This window comes from Salvia miltiorrhiza, chromosome 1 (genome assembly GCF_028751815.1).
Source record: "Salvia miltiorrhiza cultivar Shanhuang (shh) chromosome 1, IMPLAD_Smil_shh, whole genome shotgun sequence".
NCBI classification, from domain to species: domain Eukaryota; kingdom Viridiplantae; phylum Streptophyta; class Magnoliopsida; order Lamiales; family Lamiaceae; genus Salvia; species Salvia miltiorrhiza.
The window spans coordinates 9,155,924-9,171,749 of NC_080387.1; the positions used below are offsets into that span (position 1 = coordinate 9,155,924).

At 45.6% G+C, this 15,826-nt stretch overlaps 2 protein-coding genes across 2 annotated transcripts; one reads left to right on the plus strand and one right to left on the minus strand.

Annotated features, from left to right (window-relative positions):
- Nucleotides 1-6,669: 6,669 nt before the first annotated feature.
- Nucleotides 6,670-11,957, minus strand: LOC131015604 (uncharacterized). The gene is made up of 7 exons (XM_057944069.1): nucleotides 11,946-11,957; nucleotides 11,761-11,892; nucleotides 11,077-11,546; nucleotides 10,646-10,942; nucleotides 10,336-10,600; nucleotides 9,982-10,260; nucleotides 6,670-8,586 (listed from the first exon to the last, which is right to left on the minus strand). The coding sequence occupies exons 1-7, from the start codon at nucleotides 11,955-11,957 to the stop codon at nucleotides 6,670-6,672; spliced, it is 3,372 nt and encodes a 1,123-aa protein (XP_057800052.1).
- A 2,599-nt stretch (nucleotides 11,958-14,556) lies between these two features.
- LOC131015700 (uncharacterized) lies at nucleotides 14,557-15,315 on the plus strand. Its single transcript, XM_057944145.1, has 2 exons — nucleotides 14,557-15,013; nucleotides 15,113-15,315. The coding sequence occupies exons 1-2, from the start codon at nucleotides 14,557-14,559 to the stop codon at nucleotides 15,313-15,315; spliced, it is 660 nt and encodes a 219-aa protein (XP_057800128.1).
- Nucleotides 15,316-15,826: the final 511 nt, after the last annotated feature.

Genomic DNA, 15,826 nt, shown 5'->3' on the forward strand with positions numbered 1-15,826 from the left:
TTCCAACCACGCCGGGTCTCCTTATAGGCTTCTTCATAACCCGCCTTGAACCTGGCCAGGTTCTCATGGCTTTCCTTGGTCGTCCTTGTCAGTTCAGAAACCAGGGAGGACTTCTCCACCTCTGCTTGGGTCAACTGATCCTTCAACTGAGTAATCTCCGCTTCAGCCTTACTCAAACGCGCCACCACCCCGGCCACGTCGTCATCACGCTTAGCGATATCCGCCTGTTCCTTCTCTCTCTCTTTCTCTGACATGTCGTAGTCATGGATGCACTTAACAGCCCCCCACATCCGAGCCTCCACCTGCAAGAAAACAAAACGGGTTCCGACAGAACAATAAAGAGGTTAGTAACTTCGTTTTTTCTATGATAAAAGTATAAAAAAACAGGGTACCTGAAGAGCCAACTGGCACAGCTGAGTAACTAAAACCCCCCGGGTCAGCTTTTCCACTTTCTCCTGGTCCTTTGAATGGACACGAGCTATCAAGGCATCAACCAACCCCTGTCCCGACAAACTCGAAATCGGCCCAGGAACAACATCCTCTGGTTCATCAGCAGGGGGCACCACAGCTTTGCCCTTGCCCTTTCCCCCGGCAGAAGGGGGAACCTTAGAACCACCAGCAGACTTCTTTGCTGGCCCCTTGACCTTGTCCACCGCAGGCGAGAGGACCTTCGAACCACTAGCAGACTTCTTCGATGGTTCTTGAGACTTGCTGGCTTTCTTCAGACTCTCTTGCTTCTCCTTCTCACCTACGGAAATCAGAGAACCTCTCTTCCTCTTCTTGGAAAGCTCGGTGAGGGTAACACCCGGGACCGAATCAGGCGAGGGAATTTCATCGGTAATGTCCATAATCTGGACATCTTCTTCACCGGCACCAGATGTATCACTAGTACTGGGGCGTCCACGCCTGTGAACAAGGCTACCCGCATCAACCTCCTCGGCATCAAACGCGCGGGAGGCTTCCGTATTTCCCTCTGGGACCTCTATCACAGGGGGAACGATAACCAGCTCGGCCCCAACTGGTTGCTCTGAGGGAGCGGTTCGGGAAGCAGAATCCCCCGAGCCATGCTCCCCACTGGGAACAGGAAAAGCAACGATAGGCAATTTGTCCCCGCATTTCTTTCTCCAAGACATGTCTGCAAATCAAAATTCCACATCTTTAAAATCAGGGTAACAAAAGTTAATGTATTTTCTAATTTATATTTTTTACCTATCGATTTCGTGGGATACAGGGGAAACAGGCCATTGTATGCCAGAGCCGAATTGTTCTCAGCAAGGTATTTACAGTCTAAGGGCTGGGCTTTGTTCATAGCATTCAGACGGGCTATGACATCCAAGTCAGAGATCGAAGGGGCTTCTAGGAAGGCTGGTCTATAAGTAGTCCGAGGATTATGCCATTCTAGTTCCCGAACATAATAATCGCGCCAGGTGCCGAGAAGGGTGCGCACATAACAGTAATAGCTCAAAAAGCCCTTATCAAAAGAATTTAGAGATGAAAGAAAGGTAGTAGGATATCTTCGAAGACCCGCAAAGCTATACAAGGGATTGCCCTACATACGAAGAGATTGGGTCTGACAGAACAGTTTGACGGTGTCCTGAACACCGTGGGCTCGACAAAGGATATGGAAGGCGTATAGTCTTCGGATGGCAGAGGGAGCGACCTGATAAAAGGGGATGCGAAAGTGGTTGCAAACGTCAACCAGAAGGGTAAGAGGAGGGAGCCGTAGGCCAGCATCTATCTGGGCTTGCCAGATGGCGATTGTTTTGTGGTCACGAAGTTTCTCGGGAGGTGTTGAGTCCTTAGAGAAGGCCGTGAATTGTAAACCTTCAGGGTGTCGACACCTGCTCTTTAATTTTTCCACCGCTGCGACGCTGAGGCGGGATTCAGGAATTTTCTTTGGGGGTTGGGGGTTTTCTTACCCCTTTTCTACGGCTGAGAAGAACTGGGGACGGTTTGAGAGTCATAAGAGACAGAGGGAGAAGGGAAGTTATCAAGATCCTGGAGTTGTGGAGAGGAAGATGAAGAAGTTCGGGAAGAAGGAGAGGGCGAACGCGAGGGTTGAGGAGCGGAAGTGGAGGCCATCATCGGAAATGTCAATCCTAGGGTTTTCTAGCACGCTCAATCAGAGCACCAACAAACCTCAAAACTACTTACATTGATCACAAATAATGGGAAAAAAGGATACGCGAATTACCTAGGGCAGAGAAAAATTGACGGAAAAAACTGGAGCGGAGGGATCGCGGGAAATTCGCCGGAACAGGGAGAGAATCGCCGGAAAACGCAGATAAAGGAGTTCGGAAAACTTGGAGAAGAAGAATAGTGAAAAATGAAAGTTCGAATCAACTAAGTAAAAATGTACGCGGGCAACTACCAACATGCGGGATGAGTGACACGTGGCATACGGAAATAAATCAACGGCTGAAAATCCCTACGGAGAGGCGAAAGGACGCAAAGGTTAAAAGATAACCTCGGGGTACGGGAAAGGCACTGTAGCTCAGACAGGCATTTAATGCGGGTGACGTCATCCATGCGGGCGAGTCCTCTGACTAGTTGCACTAATCCAGAGTGAACTAGCCAGACCAGGGGGTGGGAGTAACAAAAACACTGGAGAATAATTTATAGGGTTCATCCTTGCTTTCTTATAGTATCAAGATTCTCGTGTTTTCAGGATTTGCAGGGATCAGGGAAGACATCATAGCACCAGCTTTAACAATACTTCAATGGTTGAACACGAAGAATACCCGGTTCAACCAGACCAGAGGGGGGAGTGGTTGATGAGGAGTAATATGTGCAGAGTAGAGAAAAGATACAAATCAGAGAAATCATCTTTACCAGAGGAATCATACTGGTCAGAAGAATCATTCTTACCAGAGGGATTTCATCCATCAGAGACAATTCATCCACCAGAGGAATGGCTCTTGCTAGAGAAGTCACCCTCGCCAGAGATGTCCTCCATGCCAGAGAAGTCATCCACGCCAGAGAAGTCATCCACGCCAGAGAAGTCATCTCCATCAGAGGGATCGCCAGAAACGCGGAAGACTTCCCGCGTTAAGATGAAATTCCTGATATACCCTTCGACCACGCCAAGTGCATGCGCTTACACCCATTTTTATCATTTTACCCTTCCCTGTACTCTATAAATAGATCTCGCATCCGTGCATTGTAATCACGCTATCATTCGCTTTTGAATACAACAGTTATATTTTGCTCTCGTGCTCATTTCTCCGATTGTTACTTTGCTCTTTCCGATCATCCGTACTAGGCATAGCTTACACTTTTCATTTGGTAGTTTAGGTGTTGGTTTCGTGAAACACCAGAGTTGTACATTGTACTTGATATGATATCTAAGCAATGACCACATTTTAACCTTGAAAATTAAATTCTCGAAATTAGCATACTCACTCGGACCATGCCGCTTTCAATTTAATTTTCTTGGTTATCTTATTTAATTCCATTCTCCAAAGTACTTGTGAAAATTACACAAGTAAGCCACGTTGGGTGGACGTTTACTGCATAACTCCCACTACTTTAATGGTTTAAATATTTTTTATAGAAACCTCTTCTGACAAACTTATGAAAAACAAATATGAAGTAAGCCACGTTGGGTGGACGTTTACTCATATTGCTAATCACTTTGTCTAGAGACCGCATGTGGAGGTCTAAAATAATTTTTAATTACTATAAAAAATTATTAAACAGCTTAGTCTTTTTCTTTCAAAAGGTTTGTTCATGCTCAAGCACATAAACCTAAACATGCTTCTCTAGAACGCAACATGTAAATCATGCTCGCAGAATTCTAAAACATATTTAGGAAAACGATGAACCTACTATCATGCTTGTCTAAGCGCAGTTAATAAACAAATATTAACAAGCAAATACGTGCAAAAGCAGGTAAAGAGCATAAGGGATTAACAACCACGACATGCAAAGAGCAGTAATAAAAGAATTAAAATTCTTCGTGACCCATTCGTGGAAACCCAACATCTATTCTATTACAAAATAAAATAGAAAAAGAACAGGCCCAAAACAGAATAAAAAACTCGGCCCGAACACATGGGCCCGTCAAACTAGGGTTTGGGCCCCCTAGGGTTTGAAACGCAGCTAGGGTTTGAGAAACCCTAGCCGCCGCCGCCGCCTTCCATCACAGCCGCCGCACAGCGCCGCCCGGCAGCACGCGGCGACCCGGCGCTGGCAGCAGCCCCTTCCAGCAACCTCCAGCAGCAGCAGCTCCTTGGCGAACTCGACGGTAGCAACAGCACCCGACGGCAACAGCAACGGCAGCAGCGGCAGTGCGCCGCCCGCCGGGCGCGCACCGCCCCTGCCGGTGGCTTCCAGCCCTCGCCCAGCACCTGCCCACCTTGCCTTCAGCGTCCAGACCGACCAAAGAACAGCAGCGGCCGCACGGTCGCCGATCTGGGCGCGCTGCGCACGGTGTGCACGCACCCGCGCGCGCGCTGCCCCTCGGCGCCCGCAGCCCCTCGCTCCCGGTCACGAACGCCTCGCCTCGCCACGCCTCGCCACGGACCAGCAACCTCGGTGACAGCAGCACGCAGTAGCGCAGCCGCCTGACCAGGCGCGCGCAGCGCACGGTGCCGAAGCGCCCGTGCGCGCGCGGCCCTCGGCGCCGCGGCTGCCCGTGCCACACCGTGTCCGTGGCAACCTCCTTACACCTTCCTTGTCGTTGATTCGTCGTCATCCTCGTTTCGTTCCTCAGTTTTACAGATTTACAACGGAAAAACAAATACAATTGAAAACCTAATCTAACCACGGATTTTCTCGTGGTGAAAAACGATTACAACGTCCAACGACGTATCCCACGAATCAACAGACCACGAAGAACAACAGCAGTAAAAACAACACACATTATTAATCGTACATAAATTAATAATAGAGCCAAGAAATTAATCTTGGGCTCTGATACCAATTGAAGGAATATTAAATTGAATTAATACTCGATTGCCCGATGATCGTTTCTTGGATTATTATTAATTCATCATACAACGATTAAATCCTAACATGCTCCTATGAATTTAACAGCTGCACATAGGTGTTAGGAAAACTTACTTGAGAATCGGATGCACAAACTGTTGATGATCGCGTCGAAAGAATCTGACTCCAGCTCTGATCTTCTCGACTGTATCCCGCTCAATTCCCAACGTTGGATGGACAACGAGCTATGGAAATTCCCAAGATAGAATGGCCACACACATTTTCTGCGTCTCCCTCTGCTCTTAAAACCCTAATTTTTATCAGTCTATTTTCGTGAGAGCTGACAGCTGTATTTAATAATACAGAAAAGATGAGGAGGCGCCAATCTCTATGTGAGGGCCGAAAATCTGTCTTCTTGGGCTAGGAGACATTGGGCCAGCCCAGGGACCAGATACAAGGAATAAAGATGGGCCTCAAATAAATTAATTTATCTATGGTCAGCCCAGACCATAATTAATTTATAAATATCAGTTCATTCCACTAGAGAACCGATATTGACTTACCCCTTTATTGCCGGTGATGAGTCGGGGCTTGTATTTAGACTTATTAAATCTCCGTATTTAAAATATCCGACATCCATTAATTAATTAGAGCTCTGACAGCTTAAATTAATTAATCTCTTAATAATTCCTTAAGCAGTACCACTCAAACTTTATTATTACGCCTGAACTTAATCAACCTGCAGGGTTTAGCGTAATAAACCTTATTGAGCTCCTTAAGGGGATGTCATTATCCTATACCGGATACGGGTACTAATATAGATAATCAAATATCATATATTAACCGCTATCACCCAAGATACAGAGTACTCGAGTTAGTATATAACTTTCACCCATAGTAAGTCAAAGTGATATACGAATTAATATATATATCTGAATACTTATTAGTATTAAGATTTATAAGTCACCGAGATCTTTATTCTTCACTTAAGTCAGATAGAAGAATACATCTCAAACTATGGTCCTATCAATACGTAATGACGTACCAGTATAGATAAGTAGCCAAGACAAACTACTTCCATCTATACTGCAGCCTAAACCAATAACTTGTCCTAGAGTTATTTCGGCTGTGATCATATTATATCTCTTAAGGTTATTCCAATTATATGGTCTTCTGTGATCTACAACACACCATATAATCTACTTATACAGAGATAAAGAACATGCATATGCAATCATGAACATAATCAGATAGGAGATAAGAATAGTGAAAACAGGAATCATTGTATACAAGCATAAAGTTCTTGCTTTCAGTATACAAATCCAACAGGAGGTTCATTCCAAACATGAGTCGTAGAAATATCTCTCGCAGCTTTAGCTAAGCAATGAGCAATAGCGTTTCTAACACGACGAACATTACACAAACGAATCTCTGGGTTAGAGGCCAAAACACGACAACAAGAATCAGCGAGAACACCTCTTTCATTGATAAGCCCCAAGTCCTTAGAAATGGCGTCACAGGCTACCTTGTTGTCACACTCCACCCAACCATGTAAATAACCCAAATTCTTCATCCAAGACAGCGCCTCCTTCACCCCCATGAGTTCTCCCTCCACAACATCCCTTCTACCCATCAACTTCATCGACTTACCAGCCACGAACTCCCCCGAATGGTTCCTAATCACGATACCAATCCCCATGGAATTATCGTGGGCGAAAAACGCCGCATCCACCCCACATCTCACCCATCCCACCGGAACAGTGTGCCAACCAGCACAGGAAAGATTGGTCGAAGGAGCAGCGCCAGCGAGCCCAATGACGAAGAGGTAGCACGCGCCTCCAACCATTCATCCTGACAGCTGATCGCCAATGCCACAGTGCGACTAGGAACCGGAATAGTACCCTCCCATACCGCCTTATTCCTATCCTTCCAAATATGCCACATAATCATACAAACCTTAGCAACCTGCACCCCATCAGTTAACTTCATAATGTGGAAGATAGCGTTTTTAAAAGAATCACAATTCACCCTCATAGAGGCCAACAAAATCGAAAAACCTCCATCCTCGCAGCAACGCTCCGCAAACGGGCAAGCAAAAAACACATGCCAAAGGTTTTCAAACCCCACTTTATAAACACCACACTCGCCGCCCACTTGCAATCCCCGCGACATGAGTTCCGCCTTCGAAGGAAGGTTTGCTTTAGCAGCTCTCCACATAAGAGATCTCACCTTCGGGGGAACAGATAGCTTCCAGATCTTAGCCCATGGCCCCTCCTCACCATAGCTGGGATCCAAGGTTAGGGAGCTCGCCAAACTATAAGCGGATTTGACCGTATAGCAGCCACTCGCAGAATAGTGCCCGATAGGCACGTCCACCCCTGACTCCGGGAAAATCAGAATGCTAACAATAGCCGCAACATCTTTCTCCGGCAGCAGCTGTTTAATATCCTCGATGATCCAGGAACCAGTAACCTCGTTGATAAGATCAGCCACACGCATATCCTCCAACCCCTGTGGAGGTGGGACCGAAACCCGAAAATTATGATCCCGACGCAGCCACGGGTCTTTGAAAACCCTCACCCCAGTACGCGAACCAATCCTCCAACGAACACCTCTCTTTACAAGGTCCTGAGCCGAATGAATGCTTCTCCACGTGAAACTAGGATTATATCCTAATTTAGCAGTGAGAAAGTTGCCATTGGGATAGTACTTAGCTCGCAAAACACGGCTTACAAGAGCGTCGGGGTCATGCAACAGCCGCCACCCCGTTTTTCCCAGCATAACAGCGTTGAAGATTTGAAAACTCCGGAAACCCATGCCTCCAATCTGTTTATCCACACAAAGCTCATGCCAGCTCATCCAGTTTATGCCCCGACCACCTCCCGCCTTGTTACTCCACCAAAATTTATTTAACATCCTCTCCATATCGTCCGTGAGTCCCGTAGGAATGGCAAAAATTGCCATGCAAAAAGAGGGAATAGCCTGCGCCACTGCCTTTATAAGAACCTCCTTCCCCGCCTTCGATAACTTCTTACCACTCCACCCCTGGACTTTATTCCACAATCTCTCCCGCAAGTACTGAAAGATTTCCTTCTTATTACGACCAATAAGAGAATGAAGTCCGAGATACCGGCCAGTATTAAGCGGAGACCACACTCCAAGTAACTGGGAGAGCGAGTCGCGATCATCTGGCAGAACATTTGAACTAAACATAATACCAGACTTATGGTAATTAATACCCTGCCCTGAAGCTCTCTCATAATCGCCGAGAAGTCTCTTCAAGTTAGTGCACTCCAACACCGATGCTCGACAAAAAAAGACGCAGTCATCTGCAAACATCAAATGCGAAATCGTCGGGCCCCCACGGTTGATTTGAATCCCATGCAAATTCCCCCTAGCCATCTCATAATTTATAATGGCCGATAAACCCTCAGCACAAAGAATGAACAAGTACGGGGAGAGGGGGTCCCCTTGACGTAGACCACGTCCCGGCATAATAGGACCAACCAACGACCCATTCACAAGCACATCATAAGAGACTAGAGATGGCAATGGATCCGAGACCCGGTCCAGATCCGCGGATCCAGACCCTATTTTTCGGATTTGGACCTTGCAAAATTTGGACCCGGCGGATCTGGACTGGATCTGGACCACTCTCTAAAATATCAGATCCGGATCTGGAGTAGATGTTAGAAAACCCAGATCCGGTCCAGATCCAGATCTGGACCATGTTATATTTAAATATATAATATTTTTATTTTTTATTTTTTATCCAACCCTAATCTAAACCTAAAAGTCTAACTTCACAATTAGAATTCCTAATTTCCTACTTCTCGGCCCAGCCTCCTAGCACCCACCCCCAGCGCCGCTTCTCTCCACTCTCCAGATCTCGGCCACTCGGCCCCTCCAACGCAGTCCCGTGTCCACCTCGGCCCCTCCGACGCAGTGTTCATCTCTAGCCCACCGACGCTGCAACAGGCCACCGTCGCTGCGCCAACTTCGTCCACCTCCGGTCTCGGCCCTTCCCCCACTCGAAATCGGTGGTCTCGTACTTGAGCGGAGGCTCTGCGGCAGAGCAGATCTCGGACGTGAGCAGCTTCTCAGCAGTCCGGTGTCGACCTCGGCCCCTCCGGCGTCCACCGCGGTCTCGGACGTGAGCAGCTTCTCAGCAGTCCGGCGTCCACCTCAGCCCCTCCGACACAGTGTTCCTCTCCAACCTACCGACGCTGCAACAGGCCACCGTCGCTGCGCCAACTCCATCCACCTTCTTCCACCTCCGGTCTCGGCCTTTCCCCCACCCGAAATCGGTGGTCTCGGACTTGAGCGGAGGGTCTGCTGCAGAACAGGTTGTCGGCGTGAATCGTGAGCAGGTTCTGGTGAGGTTCTGGGTGCTGCTCATTCAGCTTTTCTTTTTCTTGATTTGCGATCTATTTCGTGGATATGCTAGCAAGTCTATGTTGATCACTTGATCTACGTTGATTTGTGATCTATGTTGTGTTCATTCAGCTTTTCTTCATTCAGCCTTTTCTTGATTTATGATCTATGTTGTGTTCATTTTTGCTTTATTGTAGAAAATGGAAGAACAATCCATTAATTCAAATAGTGAAACTGTTCAGTCTCAAATACCAAATGATGGGGCAGACGTCGTGGTTGAAAGCTTTGTTGACCTTGAACGAGATACCAATACCACTGAGGCTTCGAAAGAAAATGAAGCAGATCCAATTAGTTGTGTTACTAAAAATACAAGTAAGAAAGTAGTTGTAATATGGAAGACATCTTTGAGGATTACAGAAATTGATCGATGTAATATTAGGATTATTATGATTTTTATTTTAATGTTTAATTAACTTAGAATTTATTTTGTAAAAAAATAATATGGATCCGGGTCTGGACCCGAGATCCAGTGGATCTCATGGATCTGGGTCTGGATCTCATTTTTTTGGATCCAATGGATCTTGACCGGATCTGGATCTAAGTAAAAAAATATGGATTTGGATCTGGACCAAGCAGGATCCGGTCCAGATCCGGCCCATTGCCATCCCTATAAGAGACTGTCCTGATACACATAGACATCCAACCACGCCACTTGCTACAGAAACCCAACTTCTCGAGCACCGCCTCCAGATAATCCCAGCACACCCGATCATACGCCTTGCTAATGTCTATCTTTAAGGCCACCGTGCCATACCTCCCACGAACCTTCTTCTTCATAGTATGAATTGTCTCGAAGGCAATCAGGATATTATCATGAATAAGGCGACCTTCCACAAAAGTAGATTGAGCTCGGTCGATGAGAAACGGCAAAGAACTCTTCAATCTGTTGCAAAGCACCTTTGAAATGATATTATATACCACATTACATAAGGAAATGGGCCGAAGGTCCTTCATACTCGAGGGACTTGTCACCTTAGGGATAAGGGAAATAATAGTTCTGTTAAGCTGAGGAGGGAAAGCACCTGCATTCAACCAATCACAACAGCTCTGAAAGATATCTTTCCCGAGAACACCCCAAAAACGCTGATAGAACTTGGGGTTAAAACCGTCGGGGCCCGGGGATTTATCCGGGTGCATCTGACTCAAAGCATCAGTAAACTCCTTGACCACGAAAGGCCGAGTAAGATCTTTATTTTTACTCTCATCAATACAAGGCCGAATCCGGCTCAGTACATCACTGAAATCCGCATCAACATTAGCTCTCTCAAAGAGATCAGAGAACTATTCCTTAGCTGTGATTCGCAAGTCCTCAAGGGTAGTCGCCCAACTACCGTCATTCCTCTGCAGCCTAGATATAGGATTGACCTTACGACGAGCGGAGGCCATAGAGTGGAAAAATTTTGTGTTTTGATCCCCATCCTTCAACCAAAACTGTTTAGCGCGTTGCTTCCAATGTTCCTCCTCTCTAGCAAGAATACTCGCCAAATCTTTCTTTGTTTTCCGAAGTTTATCAATCGAAGCTGGATCCACCTTACCACATAACTCCGTAATAGTAGCCTCAAGCCGCCTCTTAATACGCCTATCATGCCGGAAAGGGAAGAAGCCCAAATAGAAAGGGAATCGGAGACCGTAGTCAAACGATCAATAATATTAATACCCCTAAGATTAGTCCAACAATCTCTAATGACATGTTGTAGCTCAGGTTCCATACACCATTTGTTCTCGAAGCGGAAACGACGCCTAATAAGATTGGCAGTCGGCGCAACACACTTCAGGAGTAAATGAACATGATCAGAGATAGGTGCCGTAACCGGGGAGAGCACTACTTGAGGGAAGAGAGCTTTCCAACTATCATTCGCCATCGCTCGATCCAAACGCTCCTCCACAAAATTCTGAGAACCAAGACCTCGCGACCAAGTAAATTGATACCCTGCAAGAGCAATATCCATAATACCACTATCAATCATACCTTCACGAAAACCAGTAAAGAGCCAATTGGGGTGAGGCGCATGTCCTCGTTTATCTCCGGGGTCGAGCAAGTCATTGAAATCCCCTATCACGACCCACGGCAGACTATTCACCCCAGCAAGGCGCCGGAGAAGATTCCAAGAATCACGTCTACAACTCCGATCAGGAAAACCATAAAAACCCGTCAACCTCCAATTACCATTGTCATCCGAAACCTGTATATCAATATGATTTGAAGAATAGCTTAAAATCTTACAAGAAGAGGACAACTTCCACAATAAACACAGACCACCACTTCTTCCAACACAATCCACCACCAACCCGCCTTCAAAATTGAGACGAGAACGAATCAAATCCACCCGCTGCTGTTTAGCTAACGTTTCACACAGAAAAATAAAATTAGGCTTATGAACCATAACCAGTTCACACAGAGTAGGAATCGCAAAGGGATGGCCCAACCCCCTGCAATTCCAACTTAGGATATTCATTGTGCCCGGCGGGCCCCGCACTCGGAGCCTGCCGATTTAGTAGATGAAACATCTGAGCCATCTCCGGGAAACCCTGCAAGAAAAAACTCCGATGTAGAAGGTGTGCCAACGTTTTCTGAATCAAACCCACGACGCCATTTACGTTCCTCCGTAACCACCGCACCACTAACCACCAGTTGCATGGAATCTTGATGGTTATGCTGGTAACTAACTTCCCTTAAATTTGACGAGGCACAATCGTAGGGATTGCCTCACGAGAATCTTAGGCTGAGATAATCACGGCAGAATAATTCCGCAAATCTTGCTCCTTCTGTTTTGGATCAGATTGAGGCGTTTGCATCGAAACCCTAGTTGGCGCCGCCTTCCCACTAGGGTTTCCATCTGGGCCGTCAGTCTGGATCCACTTATCCCCGACGAGGCTCAAACTTCTCCGATCTGCCGCTTTCAGCCAAGCGCCCCACTGCCACTCCTGGCTCTTGACTTCCTCATTAAACATCAGCTCACAGAAATTCTCAGAATGGCCTAGACGCCCACAAAGAAAGCAAAATACATGCAGACGTTCATATTTAAAATTGACAGTGAAGGTGGATCCCTCCTTATTCTTTAGTTTCTTGAATCTTTTAAGCGGCTCATCGACCCGGATCCCCACTCTCACCCTCATATACTGTCGCCAAACTCCCGTCGAATTGGTGCTATCATATTCCAAGAAAATGCCAATGAATTTCCCAATAACCTTGCCAATCCCCTCCGTGAGATATCCAGCAGGTAGATCATGGATTTGCACCCAAAAGGGTAAGTAGTCAAGGGGAACCCTCAACGGAAACTCTCCCCTTCGAAGATGATGGAGAATAAGAGGAAAATTACCAAACGCCCAGGGACCTCCTTCATAGACTCGTTTGAGATCAACCTTATGAAAAAACTGGAAAATAATCGACCCTCTCCAATATCTTTCATGAAAACTCCCTTACCTGGACGCCAAATGCTAGCCAGACGGCTCCGCATCAAACTGAAATTCACCGGTTGATCGGTGAGGAATCGGCCAACTAGGCAAAGATCTGCCGAGCCGGAAGAGTCTCCAGTAACCTCATCCTCCAGAAGAAGTTCATCATCCTCTCCTTCAATTCGTAAACCAGCCATACTTGCCTCCATACTCCACACAGAAAAACTTAGGGTAGAACAAAACCAAGGCTCTCAACAAAAGGAGAGAAAACGAGGGCTCTCAACAAAAGGAGAGACAGTCCAGCTAGCTTAGGTAAATATGAATAGTACCTTTCCCCTAAAATAGAGAATATTTATTTGGCCATATTGTAACGTTCTTGATATTTTTGTTTTGATAAGTAAAATATTTAAACTCATTCAAGTTTCTAAGTTATACATGTAATTAATTAGTTACTTTTCTAATTAGTGTCTTGTGGAAAATAACATGGCTTGATATTATTTAGATTGCATGAATTATTATTCTCACAAAAGTCTATATTTAACAAAACTAATAAAAAAATTTACATTGTCAATTTAATGCTCAATTAAGCACAACAAAAAATTCATGTTAAGATTATAATTCATTGAAATTTATATTTACATCAACACCATCCAAAAAATAAATAATAAATAAATTAGAGTGAAAAAAATAATGGGAGTATATTGCAATTTTAGATACATAACTATATCTCATAATAAAAATCATGTTGTTGGTTCCTCAAAAAAAAAATCATGTTGTTTGCCATAATCCTCATATATACACTATTTATGTTAGATATTTAATGTTTTATGTAGAAGCAAATACAAAAAGGACAACACCTCAAACTATTACCTAAGAGCATCCGCAGCGGTGGGTGCGATGGCCGGATCGAACCCGGCCTATCGCACCCACTGTCGTTGCCGCTCCCGGGTGTGATGGGGGGGGGGGGGGGGCGTTGCTTCGCACTCGTGGTTTGTGGGAGCGAAGGAGGGGGCGTGTAAACACGCGCCCCTTTCCGAAATTAAAAAAAATAAAAAATTTAACGGTCATTTGACCGTTGCCTTCAACGGTCTTTCGGCCGATTTTTTTTTTTCTTTTTTTTTCCTTTTTCACCTATATATATCCCATTCCCTCAATCACAAACACATCCACCAATTCTCTTCCACTCTTAAAAAAAATGTCTTCATCCACCAATTCTTCCAACAATAATTCTTCCTCAAATTCTTCATCCGACGAAGAAGTTCATGTTGATCCCGCACAACTTCCTCCTCTTCCCGATCCTACTCAAGCCCCCGATTTATTTTTTATGAGATGTGCTGTGAATTTTATGCAAGTGGCAAGTTCATATCGGTTCGATCCACCTCCACCACGCCCGACGAAATAGCGGGCAGTGGTTCGTCGTGACCGTGAAGGTGGTGGCGAGGGCCTCCATCGCGATTATTTTGCCGTCGAGCCTGTTTATGGGCCACAATTCTTTCGCCGTCGATTTCGCATGAGCCGGGAGTTGTACGCATTGTCAATGCGCTAGAAGTCGATCCTTACTTCCAACAACGTCAGGATGCTGTTGGCCGCTTAAGCTTCTCCCCGATCCAGAAGTGCACTGCCGCTGTTCGACAATTGGCATACAGAACTTCTGCTGATTGTTGTGACGAATATCTCCGTATAGGAGAGTCGACGGCGTTGGAATGCTTGAAGAAATTCTGCAAGGCCGTCGTTCGTATCTTTGGCGGCACGTATTTGAGGCGGCCAACAACTGCCGATGTGCAACGCATCACTGCAATGCACGAAGCCCGCCATGGGTTCCCGGGAATGTTGGGGAGCCTAGACTGCATGCATTGGGGATGGAAGAATTGCCCCGTGGCTTGGCATGGCGCCTACACTCGAGGGGATCAAGGCGAGCCAACAATTATATTAGAGGTCGTTGCTTCACAAGATTTGTGGATCTGGCATGCATTCTTTGGAGTCGCTGGGTTCAACAACGACATCAACGTGCTCCACCAGTCCACGCTATTCAACGATGTTTTAGCGGGGCATGAAGTGGCTGTGCACTTCCTCGCCAAAAATTCTCACCACACTCGAGGATACTACTTAACAGACGGCATCTATCCGGACTGGCCGGTGTTCGTGAAGAGCTTCCAGTTTCTGAACGATGAGAAGAAGCGGAGGTTCAAGGAGATGCAAGAAGCTGCAAGGAAGGATGTGGAACGAGCTTTCGGTGTTCTTCAGGCTCGGTGGGGTATAATTAAAGGACCGTCGCGTTTGTGGAAGGCGGAGCAAATGAGTTCGATCATGTTTGCATGCATCATATTGCACAACATGATCATTGAGGAAGAAGGTGGAAATGCAAGTCATTTTGACGGTGACGACGACAAGGGACCAAGTTCTACTCCTCAAACACAATTCAATTCCGGAGCACCACCGGAGTTCGCCGCCTATTTGGCACGGAATGCAAGCTTGAAGGATGCACGATTGCATGCTCGCCTCCGCGACGATTTGGTTGAGCATATATGGGCACGCTTTGGTCCGGTTGACCCGTAGTTCGACGGCTTTAAATTTTTCGAAAGTTGGATGTTTTAAATATTTGTTGTTTTTTTAATTTTATTTGTAATGTTTGGATTTTTAGTTGAATGAATTTTATATTGTTAAAATTGAAGTTGTTTAATTTAAATTGAAAAAAGAATAAAAGTAAAGAGAAAATGAAATTAAAATCTATTGCACCCGGGTGGGTGCAATACCATTGTTGGAGTGGGTGCAATAGAAGTGGGACCCATTCTATTGCACCCACTATGGGTGCAAGCATTGTGGATGCTCTAATACTATCTACAGTCATGACACTCATCCATCCCAACATTAATCAACTTTTTAATAAAATATTCATTTCTCTCTCATCTACCTACACAACCCACAACCTAATATAATTTTTACTTTCATTGGTGACACCAATCCAACCTACATATTTTTTCTTTTCACTTTATTTTTAATTATTTAATATCTAAAACAAAATACTATAAATAAAAAATTAATTAATTATTTATTATATTTAATAAAA